This window comes from Stenella coeruleoalba, assembly GCF_951394435.1.
Source record: "Stenella coeruleoalba genome assembly, chromosome: 1".
NCBI lineage: Eukaryota > Metazoa > Chordata > Mammalia > Artiodactyla > Delphinidae > Stenella > Stenella coeruleoalba.
This window is the reverse complement of record NC_137169.1, coordinates 80,780,254-80,803,232: the sequence shown is the minus strand read 5'-3', so window position 1 is coordinate 80,803,232 and position 22,979 is coordinate 80,780,254. Positions and strand designations below refer to the sequence as shown.

Genomic DNA, 22,979 nt, shown 5'->3' with positions numbered 1-22,979 from the left:
TTAAAATATATTATATTTTAATATATATATTTAATATATATTTTTAATTTAATATATATTTATATATATATAAATATATAAATATATAAATATAAATATATAAAATATATATTATATATATTATAAATATATATAATATATATTATATATATAATATATATATTTATATATTATATATATATTTATATCTATATAATTATATAGATATAATATATATTTTATATATTTTATATAAAAAAATATAAATAAATATATAAAAATATATTATATATATTATATATAATTATATATAATATATATTATTATATATATTATAATATATATATTATATATTATATTATATAATATATATAATATATTATATATAATATATATTATATAATATACAATATATAATATATTATATATTAATATATATAATATTATATAATATATTAATTAATATATTAATATATATTAATATATTAATGCATAATATGCATTAATATGCATAATGCACTCTCTTTAGTGCATTTTAAAGTCACTATAAAACAAGGAATGCATAATAGTTGATTATTTTTAAATGCATAATTTCTATAGCATGTAGCTGACAATAGATTCAAAGATTTCAATAATGTAAAGAAGTTTCACATTACACATAAAGATCTTATACAACAAAAGTAATAATTTATCAACACATACACACTCCCTTAGGAATTCTTCTGTAATATTCTCTTCTAAAAGCTGTTCAACAATACGTAGAGCTTTTCTCTCAAACTCAATCTTCTTTCTGACAACTGCTTCTAGTTCGGCTTTCCTAAAATTAAAAAAATATGTATTTTTTTTTACATATTATAAAGGTTATAAAGGTTATTCTACTTGTAAGTTTTAGCATAGCTAATTTTCTATATTTTAAAATACAACACTAACAACTTACTATTTTGCTATTTAAGTTAAATGTATATTTTTAAATGCTGTTTCTTTCAATCCAATACTTTTCAAAAAGGAAACAAGCTACTTGTTACACTGCACACATTGATGTCTGCCATAACAACAGGATTATTTGACTTCCAGAGCTCAGAGGACAAGGAAGAACTTAAAAGTCTCCTACAGAAAAGAAAATGAGGGGAAATCTTTTTGCCAGTTAGATTTTATACTCAATCACTCCTGTGTGTACCTAAAAATGGAGGTTTTCCCCTGAAATCTTTAGAAATCAGAAGTGACTGGAGAGGTAAAAGAGGATTTCGGCTGTTCTTGTGAGTAAAAATTTCTTTGTGCTAATTCTCAAAAGTTAAGTAGTGGCTGGCCCAGTCTGACAGGACAGAGTCATATCTGCAAAGAAGTATTTACTTACTTTTGTTGTAAAGTCTTATTAAACAACTATATTGATATGACTAGTTTAGGAAAACAACAATCTTCCTAGGAGGGCTGGACCTTATCCTCGCACCAGTGGGACTCTGTCAGCCTTTGCTGGCCCCATGAATACACATCATGAATATAAAAGCAGAGGCTATCTGATCAAACAATGGCCCTAGGACAGTGGTTCTCAAGTCTAGCTGCACTTTAGGATCATCTGATGAGATTTTTTAAAAAGATACCATGCTTAGGTCCCACTGCAGGCTAATTAAATCACAATCTTTGAGGATGGGGCCTGGTTACTGGTGTTTTCTTAAGTGTTCCAGATAATCTTAGCGTGTAACAGGGCTGAGAACCACTGCCATGGGACCAAAGATACCAACTATCTTGGTGACTTATTTGCTCCTTTCCTACCCTACTTTCTTCTTGCCTACCAGAACAACATTTGCTGCCCTCTTGGACATTGACTAGGCTCTCATACCTGGACCTAGAATGTACTCACCTTTTCTCCCTTCCTTCACTGACTTCCAAGACTTTAGACTCTAGTTCCTGGCCTGGAGCAATATGTCTTACAAAAACAATTTGGAGAAATGACACAAGATTGCCAGCTGGGGACAAATAGGGACATTAAAACAAGAAGAAACTTGCAATTAACACCTGTTCTCCCACCATTTCATAAAGACCAATCTTACGTCAAATATGTAAAAAAGACATGGACAGAGATTAAAAGACAGTTCTTTGTATTAAATATATATATTCAGCTTTATGACAAACATTTTTATTTTTCTCATTTTGCTGCCTACCACTAAAAGCTATGTCATATACTAAGACCAGAACAGAATGTACATTAGGAGTTGCTAACTTAAGCAGTTAATCACCTCAACGTGCAGGAACAGCCGCACTCCTTAACTGATGGATACCTACAGCTGTATCCCATGGATAGCCCTGTCTCACTGCTGCTCTCTAACCCAAATGACAGGTAGTGTGGTGTACAGCAGTGGTTCTCAAACTTTTTGGTTTCAGTGCTCCTTTATACTCTTAGCTTTCGCTTATATAGATTATATCTGTTGATACTTACCATACTAGGATTAAAGGTGAGAAAAATTTCAAGCGTTCATTTATTAATTCATTTAATAGGAATGCACCCATTACATTTAACATATTTTTAAAAATCAATTTATTTATTATTTATTTTTGGCTGCACTGGGCCTTTGTTGCTGTGCACGGGCTTTCTCTAGTTGCCGTGAGTGGGGGCTACTGTTCGTTGCGGTGCATGGGCTTCTCACTGCGGTGGCTTCTCTTGTTGCGGAGCATGGGCTCTAGGTGCACAGGCTTCAGTAGTTGTGGCACATGGGCTTAGTAGTTGTGGCTTGCAGGCTCTAGAGCGCAGGCTCAGTAGTTGTGGTGCATGGGCTTAGTTGCTCCGCGGCATGTGAGATCTTCCTGGACCAGGGCTTGAACCCGTGTCCCCTGCATTGGCAGGTGGGTTCTTAACCACTGAGCCACCAGGGAAGCGCTTAACATATTTTTAAATGAAAAATTTATTGTGAAGAGAGGAATTGTTTTATATTTTTGCAAAGCTCTTTAATTTCTGGCTTAATACTATTCACCTGGATTGAATGTAGAAGTATTTTTCAGTTGGAATAAATTTATGAAGGATCACTCCTTTCAACAACTAGTTGGCTACCCCAAGGATTTTTAATTGTTTCATCATCCTGCGTGATCTGCTCAAAATACATTTCAGCTTATCTATATTCTTCAAATCATAGTGCTTAGAATAAAATATAATCTCAAGCTTGTGGTCAGATCCATGTTGAAGAGAGTTGCAAATTACATTGTTATAATTATTAACTAAACTTTACTTTTGTATTTGGTTGGCCAAAAGGTTTGTTAGGTTTTTTCCATAAGATGGCTCTAGTAGCACTTAGTTGTCTTTAACTTCATTCGAAACAATTTTGTTAGATTGTATGTGACAGCTGTCATATCAGCTTACGTTAAAAAAAAAAACTTATCAAAATTGGTGAATTTTTGTGTAGCCATTTTAACATTGAAGATGGAAGAAAAAAGCAACGTTTTTGGCATATCATGCTTTATTATTTCAAGAAAGGTAAAAACACAACTGAAACGCAAAAAGATTTGTGCAGTGTACGGAGAAGGTGCTGGGACTGATCAAACGTGTCAAAAGTGGTTTGAGAAGTTTCGTGCTAGAGATTTCTCACTGGATGATGCTCCACAGTTGGGTGGACCAGTTGAAGTTGATTGTTTCAATCAAATTGAAACAATAATTAAGAACAATCAACATTATACCACTCGGGAGATAGAAGATACACTCAAAATATCCAAATCAAGCCTTGAAAATCATTTGCACCAGCTTGGTTATGTGAATTGCTTTGATGTTTGGGCTCCACATAAGTTAAGTGAAAAAAACCTTCTTGACCAGAACTTCCCTGGTGGCGCAGTGGTTAAGAATCCGCCTGCCAATGCAGGGGACACAGGTTCGAGCCCTTGGTCCGGGAAGATCCCACATGCTGCGCAGCAACTAAGCCTGTGCACCACAACTACTGAGCCTGCGCTCTACAGCCCGCAAGCCACAACTATTGAAGCCTGTGTGCCGAGAGGCCGTGCTCCACAACAAGAGAAGCCACTGCAATGAGCAGCCCGTGCACCACAGCAAAGAGTAGCCTCTGCTCACCGCAATTAGAGAAAGGCCGCGCGCAGCAATGAAGACCCAACGCAGCCAAAAATAAATTAAAAAAAAAAATACCCTTCAGAAAAACAAAAAAAACCCTTCTTGACTGTATTTCCGCATGAGATTCTCAACTGAAATGTAATGAAAACATTCTGTTTGTTTTTTTTTTTTGCGGTACGTGGGCCTCTCACTGTTGTGGCCTCTCCTGCTCCTGAGCACAGGCTCCGGATGCGCAAGCTCAGCGGCCATGGCTCACGGGCCCAGCCGCTCCGCAGCATGTGGGATCTTCCCAGACTGGGGAACGAACCCGTGTCCCCTGCATCGGCAGGCGGACTCTCAACCACTGTGCCACCAGGGAAGCCCAAACATTCTGTTTTTAAAACAAACTGTGATGGGCAATAAAAAGTGGATACTGTACAACAGTGTGGAATGGAAGGGATCACGGGAAAAGTGAAATGAAACCACCACCAACCATACCAAAGGCCGGTCTTCATCCAAAGAAGGTGATATGTGTATGGTGGGATTGGAAGGGAGTCATCTATTATGAGCTCCTTCCAGAAAACCAATTAATTCCAACAAGTACTGCTCCCAATTAGACCACCTGAAAGCAGCATTCAGAATTAGCCAACAGAAATCTCATCATCTTTCATCAGGATAACACAAGACCGCATGTTTCTTTGATGACCAGGCAAAAACTGTTACAGCTTGGCTGGGAAGTTCTGATTCATCCACCCAATTCACCAGACATTGCACCTTTGGATTTCCATTTATTTCGGGCTTTGCAAAATTCTCTTAATGGAAAAAATTTCAATTCCTTGGAAGACTGTAAAAGGTACCTGGAACAGTTCTTTGCTCAAAAAGATTAAAAGTTTTGGTAAGATGGAATTATGAAGTTGCCTAAAAAAAGGCAGAAGGTAGTGGAACAAAAGGGTGAATAAGATGTTCAATAAAGTTCTTGGTGAAAATGGAAAATGTGTCTTTTATTTTTACTTAAAAAACTGAAGGCACTTTTTGGCCCACCCAATAATATTTCCTAAAGCCAAGTCACTATAATCATGCTGCTCCACAGGAGAATACTCTTCAAAACAGATCTCAAATTTATCTGATTTCTCCACTCCCAAATGATCACTATCCCTAACATCTTACAACTTTTAAAACTTAAATTCTTCTACTTTATTAAAGTTTTCCCATTTGCACTTAGAAAATCTGAATTTCTCACCATGGCCTACCAGGCACTGTTTGAATAGAACCCACCTCTAACCTTTTCCTATGCTGCTTTCTTCCTTTGCTCAGAATGCTGCATACCACCCTCAGCATCTCATTTTTTTTAAATGACTAAGCTTTTTCTTGTCACACATATTGCCACTTCTGGCTGGCGGTCTCGCCTCACTACTCTTGGTCTGGTAAATGCCTACTTAGCCTTCAGGTCTCAGTTTAATTATTACTTTCTTGGAGAAGCCTTTCCCTGAAAACCTACCACCCTTCCTGCCAACCTCCAGCTTTACTGGACCCTGGTTTCTAGTTCCTCCATCACAGTCTTTTCCTTTATAGCACTTATCATAATTTGTAATTATGTATTTATTTGTGATAATTTAATTGGTATTTCTCTGTTCCACTAGAAAGGAACTGTGTGTATTCTGTTCAAAATCATATCCTCAGGGCCTCTGAAACCACACAACTCCCAGAAGAGAACACAGTCAGAATACTCTTTGACATAAAAAGCCCAGAGATGAACCCAAACACATATGGTCACCTTATCTTTCATAAAGGAGGCAAGAATATACAAGGGAGAAAAGACAGCCTCTTCAATAAGTGGTTCTGGGAAAACTGGACAGCTACATGTAAAAGAATGAAATTAGAACACTCCCTAACACCATACACAAAAACTCAAAATGGATTAAAGACCTAAATGTAAGGCCAGACACTATAAAACTCTTAGAGGAAAACATAGGCAGAACACTCTATGGCATAAATCACAGAAAGATCCTTTTTGACCCACCTCCTAGAGAAATGGAAATAAAAACAAAAATAAACCAATGGGACCTAATGAAACTTAAAAGCTTTTGCACAGCAAAGGAAACCATCAATAAAACGAAAAGACAACCTACTGAATGGGAGAAAATATTTGCAAATGATATCACCAATAAGGGGTTAATACCCGAAAATATATTAACAGCTGATACAACTCAATATAAAAACAAACAAACAACCCAATTAAAAAATGGTCAGAAGACCTGAATAGACATTTTCCCAAGGATATATACATGGCCAACAGGAACATGAAAAACTGCTCACCACTGCTAATCATCAGAGAAATGCAAATCAAAACCACAATGAGATATCACCTCATACCTATCAGAATGGCTATCATCAAAAAGTCTACAAATAACAAATGCTGGCGAGGATGTGGAGAAAAGGGATCCCTCCCATACTGTTGGTGGGAATGTAAATTGGTACAGCCACTATGGAAAACAGTACAGAGGTTCCCAAAAAAACTGAAACTAAAACTACCATATGATCCAGCAACTCCACTCCTGGGTATATATCTGAAGAAAATTACAACACTAGTTTGAAAAGATACATGCCCCCCAATGTTCATAGCAGCATTATTTACAATAGCCAAGATACAGAAGCAATCTAAGTGTCTATCAACAGATGAATGGATAAAGATGTGGTTTATACATGCCATGGAATACTACTCAGCCATAAAAAAGAATGAAATTCTGCAATTTGCAACAATGTGGATGTACCCAGAGGGTATCATGCTTAGTGAAATAAGTCAGACAGAGAAAGACAAATATTATGTGAAATCACTTATACAGAGGACAAACTAGTGGTTACCAGTAGGGAGACAGCAGGGGGAGGGGCAAGACTGGGGTATGGGACTGAGAGATACAAACTATGTATAAAATAAATAAGCAACAAGAAGGTACTGTACAGTACAGGGAAATTTAGCTATTATTTTTTAATATTATTAATATTATTTTATATGGAGTGTAATCTACAAAAATATTTACTCTCTATGTTGTACATCTGAAACTAATATAATATTGTAAATCAACTATAGTTCAATTAAAAAAATTTTTAAAAATCATATCCTCAGGGCCTAACACAAATCTGGCATGTCTTACATTTAGTAAATAATTTTTGAAAGAATGAGTAAATTAAGGCCAAAGCCAATACTTTATAAAATGATACCTTATAGATATGTATACTTTAATCATCCTCATAGACTATATCTATTCTAAAAACCTTTTTGACAGGAGATAAAGCCTTTTTAGGAGATGCCTATAAACAGTACAGGACAACTTTTTGCTGAAAATATGGACATGATGTAAACAAACAACAACAACAAAAAAGGTTTCTTGGAGTCTCTGGCATATAATGCAAAAAAAGGAGACTATGTGAAGAGATGAAAAAAAAGTACCTGGTTAATTCAGGAATGTTTATTCCCATAGACATCTTTCTACAGATACTCATACCTTCACCAGCAATCTAAAAGTGTCCATTGGACTTTCTTAAGGTGTGGAGTAGGTAAAATAACAATCTATGATAGAATTTATCGTACTTCCCAGATCTTCCCCTTCTCTCAAAATAATTTTCTCTGAGGTAGCACCCATTATTGTTTTTAAAAATGGTTCAATTAATATGTGATTAACAGATAAGTGAAAGCAGCTGTCTGAGTAGTTCTCATACCTTTTAGAAGCATCTTCTTGTTTCAAGGCACTTGTCTGCTTAGTACCTACAATTAAAGAAACAAAAAACAGTAGGTCAAGTCTACACAAACACACCAGGTTACAGGACAGATTCTTGCCCAAATAAACTGTAGACCATCTTTTCTTCTTTTCCACACATTTCACTTCCAATTCTGTGTGAAAATCAAATGAAATGGGAAGGGAATCCAATTTGGTTTTGCAAACTAATTATTTTTCTTGGTTAAAATGTATCTCTCTCAGGATTGATTTTTCTTGTATCACAGTCGCATAGCTAAGCACTCCTGAAAGCCCGAGATCTGGGTACTTCTAGGGGCAACCGCTCTCCGTCCCCCTAAATGTTCGCTCCCGGGCAAGAGGCGTCTGACACCTCAGAGAACCAGGGCACCAAAGCAGCAGCACATCTGGAAGAACGACCAGTGCCTGAGTCGAGGTCAGCTGCACTCGGCCTACCGACGCTGCCCTGGTCACTTATCCACTCTGGCGACCCCAGCTGCAGGCTCCCAGGACCTCTACTTCTCATTCCCTCAGAGCCTGGAGCACAGCCCATTCTGGGGGAAATCTCGGAACACTAGTGTAAAGAGGTGGGGGTCTGGCCGAAGGTCTTTCCCAGAAGGCCAGAGTTCGGCGGTGGGAATCTCCCGGCCTTCTCTGCCCCGAAGACCTCCTCCCCTGGGGCAACCTTTCGGGAGCGCCGCACGCCTCAGTCTGGAATTCTGTCGGGGACCAGTTCTCAGTTCCAAACGTAGGAAGGCCCTTCTTCCTACCTGCGACGTTTCGGGAGGCGCGAGGACCCCGGGCCTTACGGCCGGCAGAGACCTTCCCGACCCAGTCGGCCATTGGCAGCGTCGTCGGCGTCGGAACCGGCCCAGGAGCCTTTCCGCTAAGACTCCGCCTCCCGTCGCGTAGCGCGGGGCGGGGCCGGCTGGGGTGGGGCGGGGCCAGGAAAGCGGCCTGCTTTGCCGGAGGAGGAGGAGGAGGAGGAGCAGAAGGAGAAGGAGGGCGGCGAGAGGCCTGGCGGGTAAGTGGGTGTACCGGGGGTCCCGGGCGGCCGGGGCTCGCGGTGGACGGTGAGTCTCAGAAAACCCGGCGCCCCCGCGAGGTCTGGGGCCCGAAGGCCGACGCAGGCGGGAACAGGGAGAAATGGCTTCCCTTGGATGCCGCCTGCACGCGCGCTGGGGTTTTATCCGCCCTGGAGCGCGCTGCTGTGAGGATACCACCGACCCCCCGCCCCTCCTGCGGGGCGTGGAACGGGCCTTCCCTCCGGGGGAAACGATGGCCCCTGGGAACGCAACGGTGTTGTCCTGAGGGCGGCCTGTTGCCTTGCCTCCGTGCGATACAGTGTTTTCACTAGCTCGATTGATTATATTGGGGGGGCTACATCTCGTACAAATGCCCTGGTCACACTTGGCGGTGGAGGACATCTCAACTTTCACCCCCTCCGGGTGAGCTGTGTTGCACTCCATTTTCTGTCAAGTGGGTTAAAAAATAAAAAATTCCCTGATGATTAGAACTGATTTCAGGCCCACCTTTTGGAGTAAAAAAGACTGCCTTTTTAAGCCCTTGTAGTCCAAATTTGAGCTGCCTCTTGGGAGTGCACTAGAGGATTTTTTTTTCCTTGAGTTTATCTTTCAAAATTATGCTCCAGGGAAACTTAAAAGATTAAACAGGAGGATTTTCTTTCTTTAAATTTTCTTAGGCTAACATACTAACTTTCAGTAAAACCATTTCAGCTTTAAAACTTTCCATTTTCTGTATTGTATTTATTAATAATCAAAATGAAACAACTTATTAATACTTCAATATAGTATTACTGATAGTTAACAGTTTGTCTTATGTTAGTACATTTCAGCATCAAAACTAGGAAAAACAAGAAGGAATGGCTGTGGAGGAACTTCATTCCATAATAAAGAGATGTGTAAGTAATTTTTTCTTTTTCTTTTTATGAAGTTAAATAATCTTTCAAAATATGGGCAGAGCACAGATTACTTTTAATTACATCTGCAGTCACTCAAATTGTTAATCTTCTTTAATCCTTGCTTTTTTTTGACCTATGAATAAATAGCATGAAGGCAGGAAGACAGATTGGAGTATGTCACTTGGAGAAATAATCTTTATAATCTTTATAATTTACTGATCCTTCTCATAGATTTCTTTGGTACAGTGGATTTCAAGATGATTTATTAAAGTATTTTTAGGCTAATCCTAATTTTCATATATACGCTTATGTGCACCTTATCTAGAATTTAAACATTTCTTTTTTTAGAGAGAGATAAAATAAGTCAAGTAGTTATTGAATTTTCATTTGCCTAAAATTACTGTTTTTTTTGTTTATTTTGTTTTTGCCAGCAAATCCTAGAAGAGCAAGACTTCAAAGAGGAAGATTTTGGCCTGTTTCAGTTAGCAGGCCAAAGATGCATAGATGAAGGGCACATAGATCAGCTATTAGAAATTATTCAAAATGAAGAGAATAAGGTAAGTATAATCTTTGTATGTACTTTTCAGTCTTTACTAGGAAGAGAATAGCCACATGATGCTATTATTCATCCATTTATTTTTTTCAGCAAACATTTAAGAATCAACTTAAATTTCCACAGTAGAAAACTGTGGAAAATAAAAAGGAATTAGGACTAATTATATACTTTAAGGTGCTTACAGTCTGGTGGAAGAGATAAACATGTAAAGAACTAGCAATAGGAGGCAGAATAAACAGATACTTTATATCTGTTAACTCATTTAGCTTCTCCAGAGTAAGTGTTATAGTTGAAATGTAAGTAAAATGCTTTAGAAGAGTGGGGATTACTTTTGGTTTAGAGATCAAAGTGGTATTTGAATTAGCAATTTACATTGAGAAACATTGAGAAATATAAGTATCAGCCAGGCTACATATTCATTTTTGGTCATCAGCACATTCTTTTCCTTCAGCCAGGTGTATATGGGAAACCAAATATTAAGTAAGATCATATTTTGGGAGAGCTGGATGACCTTACTGGCCAATATCATCCAGCTACAATTGTCTTGAGAAATCATTCTGCACAATGAGAAAGGATGTTTTTGGGATCAGGAACAGCTGGGACACAGTGTTGACAACACTGCCTAATTTTGTGTCTTTGAAACCCTCCCCCATCCCCACCCCTCTTCTTATATAAGGGAAGATCATCTTCTTTCCAGGAACATAATCGTTCTTCATTTATAGTCCTATTTATTTATACAGAAGTTTTCTTTTGGGGGACTTCCCTGGCGGTCCCGTGGTTAAGACTCTGCGCTTCCACTTCAGGGGGCGCAGGTTTGATCCCTGCTCAGGGAACTCTGATCCCCCATGGTATGCAGCATGGCCAAAAAAAAAAAAAAATTTTCTTTGTTGATATCACAATCTAGTCATGCTGGCCTAGGATTATATCCAGGGCACCTTGATTGTATTTAGGAGATTACTAAAACTTTTTAATCATACATTGTTATAGAATCTCTTACTAGTTCAAAGGTCTTATCCCTTTTTATTTATAATTTTTTAAAATAAAAATTAGCACATTTTATTTAGTACATTTGTTTTTGATATGTGTTTATAATACCTTTGTAGCCCCAAATAAAATAAATTTAATGCTTTCTTTAACTCCTTGATTTTTCCCAATTGCATTCTCAGAGGATTATCTTTGAGAGTACCTTACTTTTAACTAATAATAAAATTAATAAAAGTTAATAATATTTATTGAGATCTACTATGTGCCAGGTGCTGTCTTAGGTGCTTTACATCTTTTAACTCACTTAGTCTCTCCTGAATCCCATGAGATAGGATTTTCTAGATAAGGAAAGAGTCACTGAATGATAAGTGATTTGCACAAAAGTATCAGCTTTTATGTGGCATCAGGCATTCAGACCTGTGCAGCCTGTTTCCAGAGCTCTTAACGATTCTGCTCTGCCTCTGGTTAGCACAGTGTAGCACTTGAAAGGAAGTTTTAGAGTAGAAGAGAGAGGACTGATTGTGAGGTGGCAAAGGTGATGGGGTTTCTAGCCTCTGAGAAGACAATACATCCTGAACAGAAACAGGCAACTTAAGGAGGAGAGAAAGTTCCCTGGCAGAGGACAAATAAGTTGGCATTGTTTGGCAACGTTGAGTTTAAGATGCAGCAGGCAATCGAAAAGTAATGTTTAGAGCTTAGTAGAGAAATACAACATTAAGATGTAGATTTGTGTGTCACTCTTAGAGATTAGGTGATTGTGATAGACTTAAGCATAGTGAGGCCTAGCCTTGATAGCTTGAGGATCACCTTTGTAATGTGGTCTTCTAAATTTAAAGGTTCAGATATTGATAAGACAGAGTTTAAAACTGCACCTTAGTTTACTTGCAGGTGACACAATCAAGATTGATCAAGATTTACTATTAATCTGCTTTGTGTAAAAAAATTTTTCTTTAAGTCACAGGAATGGTAGTTTGTCCTAAGACACTACAGTGCAGGGGTTTTCAACATCAGCACTGTTGATATTTAGTAATTTGGAAAAATTATATGTGTTATAATAATATATAACATAAATTCCCGATTAGTAAAGACCTAAATATTAAAAGTCAGGCCACAGAAAAGATAGACGAAAACAAGACATAATATCAGATCTTTGGAGAGAGGATAATTTGTCATGCTTAGAAGTAATAGACATAATTCAACCTGTGTTTGTGGAACATCTGTTTGTTTTTTTTTTGCGGTACGCGGGACTCTCACTGCTGTGGCCTCTCCTGTTGCGGAGCACAGACTCCGGACGCGCAGGCTCAGCGGCCATGGCTCACGGGCCTAGCTGCTCTGCGGCATGTGGGATCTTCCCGGACCGGGACACGAACCCGTGTCCCCTGCATCGGCAGGCGGACTCTCAACCACTGCGTCACCAGGGAAGCCCTGGAACATCTGTTTTGTAACAGGCCCTACTCTAGATGCTGGGAATAGATACAGTAATGAACAAAAATCAGTGCCCCATATGGATCTTAAATTCTAGCAAAGACAGATAAATCATTTAGTAAGTTGGAAAGTGATAAATTCTATAGAGAATAATGCAGCATGATCAGGGGGATGGGTTGTGTTGGGTGAAATTGCACAGAAATTTGAAGGAAGCAGAGACAGCCCCACAGTAAGCTATGGGACTGTCTGGGTAAGAGTGTGCCAGGCAGAAGAAAAAACTAGTGCAAAAAAAATATTCAGAGAGATCAATGGAAGCTATCCCATTAGATAAAAAACATGATTGTTTTGCTATTTGTTTAAAAAAAATCAATTTAAGGCTTCATTTTATGCCATGTTTCCAATGTAAATCTTACTGAATAAAAAGGCAATATATGTGTGTGTGTGTGTGTGTGTGTGTATATGAGTATATATGTATATATATGTGTATATATGTGTGTATATATAAGTATATGTGTATATATATTTATTTTTTCTAATTTAAATGAGTATTTATGTATCTCAAGGGGAAAACCGTTTTAGACCTAAAAGCACTAGAAAAGGGACCAAAGAAAAAAAATCACTGTATTTTGCTGTATAAAAAATTAGGACAACCAAAAAACCAAATGACAATTTGTCGTAAATACAGTGAAGTGAATATTAACATATAGGGACCTCATGCAGGTTGGTAAGACAAACACTAAAACTTCCAGTTGATAAATAAAGATGTAAACAGATAGCATCTCCTTTTCTGAACTATGTATCCACATACCCTGACATTTTTCTGTTGCTAGTTCTCTAGGACATGTTAAGTCCTAGCACAATGCTGTTTCTGAGCCTTGAATGTATTTCCCACCTATCTATGCCTGATAAACTTCTGTTTCTTTAACAAGCCTTAGCATAGCTATCACCTATTCTGGGAAGCCTTTCTTGCCTTCCCCAGGTAGAAGTGACTATTCTCCTGCTATACTTTAGCATTTAAATTAATTAATTAATTAATTAATTTTTGGCTGCGTTGGGTCTTCGTTGCTGTGCGCAGGCTTTCTCTAGTTGCAGCAAGCGGGAGCTGCTCTTATTGCAGTGCGCAGGCTTCTCATTGCGGTGACTTCTGTTGTTGCAGAGCACGGGCACTAGGCGCATGGTCTTCAGTAGTTGTGGCATGAAGGCTCAGTATATGTGGTTCATGGGCTCTAGAGTGCAGGCTCAGTAGTTGTGGCACACGGGCTCAGTTGCTCCTCGGCATGTGGGATCTTCCCGGACCAGGGCTCAAACCCGTGTCCCCTGCATTGGCAGGCGGATTCTCAACCACTACGCCACGAGGGACGCCCTAGAGGAACTATTTAAAAACTGGGAAAGACCAAATTACCTGGTTAAAAGTAAAGACCCATTTGCCTTTCCTCAGTGAAAGTATTAAAAACTATTTTAGAATGCTGTTACCTGTTAACAGCCAACCCTAGGAAGTCAATGGTGAGATGTTCATGGATTCACTTGCCTCATCTTTCCTGTTTTAGAGGAAATTGTCAGCTCCTCCAGGTTAAGAAAGCTCACTGTGAGAGTCCTGTAGATGGCAGTATTTGCTTTATTGTACTATGAAAATGTTTTTACAGGTCATCATTAAGAATATGGGCTGGAATCTTGTTGGTCCTGTTGTTCGATACCTTTTATGGAATGATAAGGAACATGATAAAAGAAAGTATTATTTTCTGATGCTTGATTTATTGGTAAAGGTAAGTTAACACAACTAGATTCTCTTTGTCACAATACACAGCAATGTTTTATAATTCCCTTTAATGTTTTTGGTGAGAAAGCTTTTAGTTCATGAAAGTATAGGTGGGAACTCTTTGGAGAAAAGGCCCATCCTTATTTATTGGATGGGCCAGTCCATTTCATTTTTCCCAGATTTTCTGGATGTAAGAATTATCTGACCTCATCTTAGACCCACTGATTCAGAATCTTCAGAGAGAGGCCTAAAAAGCTCTATTTTTTAAAAAGTAGCTTATTGTTCAGATGTGAAATTCATGCTTTAAAGAGGTAGTTTCAGACCACACTGATGTTTTGGCAACGCTGGAACTAAAATCAAATATGAGTGTTCTTTCTTCTATGGTATGTTCCCTAAAAGAATATGAAAAACCTAGAATGCCAGTGATAACAGAGGAAATAAGAGTAGGAAATAGGTTAGTGGTGACTGACAGCCTTAGGTAGACTCTGAGTAAAAGGTTAATAGAGTTATAAGCCAAAAATGATGGTTACAAGAGAGAAACTCTAAGAGAAAGGACATAAGAAGCCACTTAGAGGTCACTGTAAATAGACACAAATATGTACTTGAAAAGAGGGAACTCCCTAGATATTAGTTATTAACTATGAGAGCTTCTAGAGAAACAAGGCAAGTGAGGCGATAAAATATAACCAGTCAGAAAGCAACGCAAAGTTTTGTCTGTTCAGGAAAAACAAAAGAGACTTTACACTCATCTAACTACCCTAGCAGTATGAGACAGAAAGATCCCACCTGCTGGAAGCCCTGGGAGACAAAGGCAGCCTTCAGAGTAGACAGGCAAAGCTCAGAGGAAACCTCAGCTCTGGTGTTCAGGCTCTCCTTTCCCCTATTTCTCTAACTTTTCCATTAGTCAGGAATTTAAGTCTCTTAAATGTAGTTGTCCATTGGGAGACCCTTGACTTCTTGCTTTCACAGAATCTCAGACTCTCTGTTTTGCTAGTGTATTTTTTTAAATTTAATTTTAACTTTTTATTTTATATTGGAGTATAGCCGATTAACAATGTTGTGATAGTTTTGAGTGCACAGCAAAAGAACTCAGCCATACATATACATGTATCCATTCTCCCTGCTAGTGTATTTTTTAAAAACTTTTTATGAGGTGTTTTACTGTTAAACAAAAATAATTATACTGTCTCAGTATATGCCTTTTAAAAATAATAATCATGTGGCTTTAAATACAACTTGTATTAAACAGGTTCAATTGTGAATATTTTTATAGTTATGTAATCCAAAGGAATTATTGTTGGGTTTGCTTGAGCTGATTGAAGAACCCTCTGGAAAACAGATATCCCAAATTATTCTTCTTTTACTTCGGCCATTACAAACAGGTAATAAGTATATTGACATCTAAAGTGTTTCTTGTTTTATTTGTGTAAGTGCCTTGATATTATTCCAAGATGTCAACACTATAGCAAAGTTTATGCCTAATTATTTTTTTTATATAAATTTATTTTTTTATTTTTAGCTGCGTTGGGTCTTTGTTGCTGTGCGTGGGCTTTCTCTAGTTGCAGCGAGCGGGGACTACTCTTCGATGCAGTGCAGGGGCTTCTTATTGCAGTGGCTTCTCTTGTTGAGGAGCACAGGCTCTAGGTGCACAGGCTTCAGTAGTGTGGCTCATGGATTCTAGAGTACAGGCTCAGTAGTTGTGGTGCACGGGCTTATTTCCTCCGCAGCATGTGGGATCTTCCTGGACCAGGGCTTGAATCTGTGTCCCCTGCATTGGCAGGTGGATTCTTAACCACTGTGCCACCAGGGAAGTCCCATAGTTTATGCCTAATTATTTAGTACTCTGCTTAAACTAGTAATAGCAATGCGAGTTTGAATCCTGCTACTCATAGAAAGTTGGCAATACCTGGCACAGAGATGGTACCCAGTAAATATTTTGTTGAATGTCATGCTCTTTTTCATGTGCTTTGTTGTGACCTATAGTTTTTGCTTAACCTTCCTATCTGCAGCTTATATTTAGAATTTTTCCTGTAAACATATTTAAAGGATTGCCTCTGCAGTGCTCAGTTTGATAGCATTGTGGTAGTCATGTATCTTAATTAAGAACAGTATCGGGCAGGGCATTGCTCAGCCTTTGCTTTAGGAGGTTGGGATTGGGAATAACAAAGGTACTACTGAACAATGAAACAAGTGTGGAAAGAAAAGTTTCCATAACTGAGTGCAAAAATAGTATTGATAAGTAATGGACTTTGGCAACCAAGGCAGACAGTATTTATGCATGGGAAGAGACCACTTTTTCATTTTATAACATACATATAACTCAGAGTCTGGTAGAAGGACCCAAAATCAGAAGCTAGAGTAAATTTATTTTAAATGTGAATTCCCAACAGCTTTGTATAACTTGAAATATTTAAAGTCTTCTAGAAAAAAATCTAATACTACTGCCTTTCATTTTTACAGTGCTTTATAGTTTACAAGACACTTGTTCCTATTTTATACTTATAACAACCAAAAAATATGGAAAGAAGTGTTTTCGTTTTAAGTATGTAACCTGTGGTGTAAACATACCTGAACAAAATTTGATGGCATCTGTTGTAAAGTGCCATGATTGTAAGATGCTCCATTATTTTATGAACCCCTAAGAAGGAAAAAAATACTGCCAGTTAAGCTATGATATGTCATCCTGATATCAGAGTTGTCAAAATATGGGGGGGAAATATGTGTTGTACTTCTGCATTTATTGGACTTCTCCCATGTTTAGCATACTTGATGAGGCTGCCTCAAGTAACAACTTGGTCTCTGTTTTAGTGATTCAGAAACTTCGTAACAACAAGGCATATTCAGTTGGATTAGCATTGTCTACGCTTTGGAGTCAGCTGTCTCTCCTTCCTGTTCCATACTCAAAAGAACAAATACAAGCAGATGACTATGGCCTTTGTCAGTGCTGCAAGGCCTTAATAGAGTTCACTAAGCCTTTTGTGGAAGATGTCATTGATAACAAGGAAAGCTCAATGGAAAATGAAAAATTAAAGGATGAAATACTGAAATTGTAAGTATATTTTAAGAATAATTCATAATGGACTTAAGTGATAGTTCAGTTATTTTATGTTTCTTTGTTTTATTTGTTTGCAATGGAAATTTAAATCTAGTTTCTAATTTTGAATTTTAGAAGAATATGGAGTTCAGTTGATATAACATGGGCATTTAATGAAGCATCGATATTTTAAAAAAATGAAACCAAAATCCATTTGTTTAGTTTACTTATATTCTTCTATGGGTTGCCTTTACTTGCCATGGTAAGTGAATAATAGCAGTGAAGGAAATAGATGGGTGTAGCGCAAAGAATCTGGTTTTCTGCAGGGGAATTATGTTTTTACTCTCCCTTTGAAAGCAGCAGAAGGTGCACCAGACAGCTGAACTTCCAATTTGACAACAAAAACAGTAGCAGAGAACCCAGTAGCATTCACTCCAGGGGTACCGTAGACCAGCAGTCCCCAACCTTTTTGGCACCAGGGACCAGTTTCGTGGAAGACAATTTTTCCACGGATGGGGAGGGGCAGGAGGTGGGGGATGGTTCAGGCGGTAATGCAAGTGATGGGGAGCCATGGGGGGTGATGGGGAGCGGCAGATGAAGCTTCGCTGACTCACCCGCCGCTCACCTCCTGCTGTGCATCCCGGTTCCTACCAGGCCGAGAACCAGTACTGGTCCGTGGCCCAGGGGTTGGGGACCCCTGCTGTAGACTATGTATGCACTGTTCAGTATGGCTGTCAAGCACTTGACATATGGTTAGTCCAAATTTAGTGCTCTAAGTGTAAAATCCTCCCTGTATTTCGAAGACTTGTTATTAAAAGAAATACTAAAATACCTCAATTTTTATACTGGTAACATATTGAAATAATGTTTCTGACATATGGGTTAATAAGAGAAATTATTTAAATTAATTTTTCTTGTCTCTTACTACTTTTTTAATGTGACTACTAAAAAATTTTTAATTATATATGGGGCTTTAATTATATATGAGACTCTTAGGTAGTGCTGGACTGGATTATATTGAACAATATGGACCAGTAATTTTATTTTTAAAATTTTGAGACTAAAACCACTGTTAGCTTTCTATTTTGTCAGGTTAGGACATTAAAGCATTTTTTACCATTTATAAAACCCATTATTTCATGAAAGAAAACATATTTTAACTAAAATAGGTAAGGCTTAATCACAGAATAAATTTGATTTTCTAAATTAAACAAATATAGCTTTATGAAAAAATTACTGCATTGTCCTGATTTTCCTTAAACTAATGAAAACTACATATACACTAGCACTGGTCCTAAGATAAATATTCAGTATCCATTGGTATAGTCCAGACATGGAAGTGACTCTCTGCATTGAATCTAGCAAGGTATTCTCATGCTCTCCCCATTACTAGTAAGAAGGATCTTATATCACCTGTTTTACAGGCCATTGGGTTATTGGTGCTTATGTTATTTTTCATGTGAAAACTAGGTATTTTATACTTAGGAAGTGCTGTATTCATCGTTACCCATTTCTTAAATTTTAGTTGTTTCAGAAGCTTGAAATGCCCTTTGCTGACAGCACAATTCCTTGAGCAGTCTGATGACACTGGAGATGATCCTTTAAGGTGTTTTGCATCTGAAATAATAGTAAGTACAGCTAATTTAATGTTATAAAATCTGCTATAATCTAAAATATTACCTGCTGTATTCTCATATACTGCACATGGGCATGTAAATTGATACATTTATTAATAAAGCAATATGTATTTTTTATAGAATATAGATAAAAAGATGAAAAACGAACAGCAATAATTTCAATAACTAGATATAAATAATATTAACACCTGTATTGGAAAAATTTACAGTTCTCCTTTTGTGTCTTTTTCCTTTACTTTCACTCAGAACACTTCACTTCTGGCATTTCTGGTCACAAAATGTGTGGGGGTTTTATCTTTTCTTTCTTTTTTTAAAAAATAAATTTATTTATTTATTTATTTTTGACCCAACCCCCGTGTTGGGTCTTCATTGCTGCACATGGGCTTTCTCTAGTTGCGGCGAGCGGGGGCTACCCTTCATTGTGGTGCGTGTGCTACTCATTGCGGTGGCTTCTCTTGTTGCAGAGCACTGGCTCTAGGCGCGCAGGCTCAGTAGTTGTGGCACACAGGCTTAGTTGCTCCACCGTATGTGGGATCTTCCTGGACCAGGGCTTGAACCCGTGTCCCCTGCATTGGTAGGCAGATTCCTAACCTCTGAGGGAATCAGCCTACCAATGCAGCCACCAGGGAAGTCCCATTGGGTTTCTTTCCCACACGAAACAATTCTGCTGCACCAGCTGGGTGTCCTACAGTTAAACTCAATTTTGACACTAACTACCTGGAGATAGTATCAGATTCTGCAGGTTAAGGGCTCAGTCCCATGAGGCTGCTCCCTATTTCAGATGCCAATTGCTCGTGTTAGGTCCCCAGGTTACCCACAACTTCTGTTTGACTTGGCTACAAATCAGAGGTTCCATGACCTCCTCCCCTTTGGGTTCGATTATTTGCTAGAACGGCTCACAGAATTAAAGGAAACCCTTACTTATGTTTACTAGTTTATTAAAAGATATGATAAAGGATGCAGATGAACAGCCAAATGAAGAGATAGAACAGCCAAATGAAGAGATAATTGTACATAGGTCAAGGTCTGGGAGGGTCTCAAGTGCATGAGCTTCTGTTCTCATGATGTTGGAGTGTGTCACGCTCCCAGTATGTGGATGTGTTCGCTAACCTGGAAGCTCTCTGAAACCCATACTTTGGGGATTTTATGGAGGCTTCCTCATTTAGGCATGATAAGATATTAACTCCGTTTCCAGTCCCTCTCCCCTCTCTACAGAACTGAGGGATGGGGCTCAAAATTCCAAGCTTCTAATCATGGCTTGGTCTTTCTCATTACCACCCCCCATCCAGGAACCATCTTAGTGCCCACTCAGAGTCACTTTAATAGAACAAAAGATGCTCCTAATGTCTTATCATTTAAGAATTTACAGAGGTTTTAGAGCTCTTTGTCAGGGACAGGGTTAAAGACAAACGTTAGAACGAGAGATGTTCCTAGTGCTCTTATCACTTAGGAAATTATAAGGGTTTCAGGAAAAAAAGAAAAAAAAGGGTTTCAGGAGCCCCGTGCCAGCAACCATTAGCAGAGACCAATATATATATTTTTTCTGTTATTTCACAACACCTTCCAGACTTTTTTCAGCTCTAATACTTATAAATAAATAAATATATACATATATAATTTTTAAAAAGATCCTATCATATTATATAGTTGACCCTTGAACAATGCCCAGGGGGTAGGGGCACCACAACTCTGCTCAGTCAAAAATCTGTGTTTAACTTACAGTCAGCCCTCTGTATCCTGAATTAGAAATTTGAGGAGGGATAGGAGGAGTTAGGAGAGGAGATTCCAGAACTTTAGGGGAAATAGCTTCTGAGGATGAGAGATGATTTGGTAACTGATATAAACAGATACATAGTTTAATGGGGTTAATGCTGATGGTCAAGGTAGCGGTAAAGAGGTTATGAGTGATGAAGAGGGATTGGGGAAGGGATTTTCCCAGGAGCACATAAAAGCCTGGGGCCTCTTCATTGTTGCCAATACTAGAGTACAGTGTAAACCTCTGGATCCAATATAAACAGCACCATATGTGATATATGTACTCCAAGATGTCTATGAAAGTTGGAAACTGTTAAGGATTTTAAGCCTGGGAGTGATGTAATCAAACTGTTTTGAGTTCATCACTTTATTGGAGGATGAACTTAACTAAGAGTGGAAGTAGGGAGATGGGTTAGGTGTCTTTTGGGAGTTAAGTGATAATGATGAGAGCCTGAGTATGGAAAGAAGAGAAGGCAGATTTGAGAACTTTATAGGTAGATAAAATTAGCAAAGTTTGGTAATGGATTGGATTTAGAAGAATAGTAAAAAGGTTGAGTTATGGACAAGGTTTTTTGCTTAGTTAACAGGACAGGTGAAGTTACCAATAATTAAGGTAGAGAATACACAGCAAGCAGTAGGGGGTTTTTTACTTAAAAATTTTTTTTTATTATGGAAATTTAAGACATTCATAAAAATAGAACAATATAACATACTCTCATGTACCTCCTGCCCCGCTTTGACAATTATCAACCTTTTTGCCAGTCTTGTTTTATCTAGCCTCCCTCTTTTTATTTTGAGTTGATAAGCAATGTAAAGTTAGTTTATTTTTTTTTAATTTTTTAAAATTAATTTTTATTGGAGTATAGTTGATATACAATGTTGTGTTAGTTTTAGGTGTACAGCAAAGTGATTCAGTTGTACATATACATATATCCACTCTTATTCTTACTCTGTAATAGGCCATTACAGAGTACTGAGTAGAGTCCCTGTGCTATACAGTAGGTCCTTGTTAGTGATCTATTTTATATACGGTAGTGCGTGTATGTCAGTCCCAATCTCCCAGTTCATCCCTCCCCCCCACCCCCAGCCTCCCTCTTTTTTTGCTGTAGTATTTTATAGAAAGTCTAGATATATCATTTCATCTGTGAGTCTTTATGTATGCTTCTCTAATTGGTAAAGACTTTTTAAAAAACATAACCACAATGCCATTATGACACCTAACAAGATTAACAATAGTTTCTAATATATGTATCTCAGAGACAACAGGTTTTTAAGGAGCAAATTTTGGAAAAGAGTAGATGAGATTACCCAAAGCGGTAGATCAATGTGAGAAAGGAAAAGCGTTCAGGACCGAATCCTGTAGGGTACCAGCGCTTAAGATGAGCCCACCAAAGAGACCAAGAAAGGAGAGTCAAAGAGGTGATGAAAATATCACAGAAACTGGGGTAGTAGAGTTCAGGAAGAAGGAAATGATTGCTACTGTTAAAAGCAGCAGAGATAGTCTGTAGAGTAGGAGTTGAAAAGCATCCGTTGGATTTAGGAAGTAAGATGGCATTGATAATCTTAGCAAGAGCAGTTTGAGTGGAGTGTGGGAGACAAAAATCAGTGGACTAGATAAAGGAGTGCATGAAAAATGAGAAAAAGGAGATGACTAGTATAAGCTATTCTTTAAGAGTTTGGATGAATAAGGAAGAAGAGAGGCAATAGAGAAGACACAGCCTTAGATTGGAAGGTAACTGGGGGAGACAGGAGGTGTGAGCATGTTTATAGACTGAAGGGGTGGGAACCATCACAGGGGGAAAGAGAAGTATTATGGGATAACTGAAATAATGTGGCTCAAGGAGAGCAGACAGCTGGGCATGGGATTGAGGATACCTGGAGAGGAAGAGGGAAGAGCTGGTATGTAGGTAGAAAAATTTGTAGCAGAAATGGAGTATTATAATTGAGGGAATTATATTATTATTATAATATAATTATTAATATTATTATAATTGAGGGAATCAGACCCACTGTCCTCAGATCCCTTAAGAATGAGAGGTGGAGGGCTTCCCTGGTGGCGCAGTGGTTGAGAGTCTGCCTGCCGATGCAGGGGACACGGGTTCGTGCCCCGGTCCAGGAAGATCCCACATGCCGCGGAGCGGCTAGGCCTGTGAGCCATGGCCGCTGAGCCTGCACGT

At 38.2% G+C, this 22,979-nt stretch overlaps 2 protein-coding genes across 4 annotated transcripts in view; one reads left to right on the top strand and one right to left on the bottom strand.

Moving 5' to 3' along the window:
* Nucleotides 1–8,700, bottom strand: part of RPAP2 (RNA polymerase II associated protein 2) — an 84,349-nt gene extending 75,649 nt beyond the window's left edge. For 2 of the 3 annotated variants that reach the window (XM_079904363.1, XM_079904364.1), the window contains exons 1-3: nucleotides 8,505–8,697; nucleotides 7,721–7,766; nucleotides 682–796 (exon numbers count right to left, since the gene is read on the bottom strand). In XM_079904363.1, coding sequence (XP_079760489.1) covers nucleotides 682–796; nucleotides 7,721–7,766; nucleotides 8,505–8,577 — 234 coding nt within the window. In that variant the 5' untranslated portion in view covers nucleotides 8,578–8,697. Of the gene's footprint in view, nucleotides 1–681; nucleotides 797–7,720; nucleotides 7,767–8,504 lie in introns of all 3 variants that reach the window. The other variant, XM_079904362.1, reaches the window with a different exon arrangement.
* A 56-nt stretch (nucleotides 8,701–8,756) lies between these two features.
* The window catches only part of GLMN (glomulin, FKBP associated protein), a 42,575-nt gene continuing 28,352 nt past the window's right edge, over nucleotides 8,757–22,979 (top strand). The window contains exons 1-7 of the mRNA XM_079904401.1: nucleotides 8,757–9,182; nucleotides 9,580–9,655; nucleotides 10,087–10,212; nucleotides 14,264–14,383; nucleotides 15,650–15,758; nucleotides 17,185–17,425; nucleotides 18,936–19,038. Coding sequence (XP_079760527.1) covers nucleotides 9,617–9,655; nucleotides 10,087–10,212; nucleotides 14,264–14,383; nucleotides 15,650–15,758; nucleotides 17,185–17,425; nucleotides 18,936–19,038 — 738 coding nt within the window. The 5' untranslated portion in view covers nucleotides 8,757–9,182; nucleotides 9,580–9,616. The remainder of the gene's footprint in view (nucleotides 9,183–9,579; nucleotides 9,656–10,086; nucleotides 10,213–14,263; nucleotides 14,384–15,649; nucleotides 15,759–17,184; nucleotides 17,426–18,935; nucleotides 19,039–22,979) is intronic.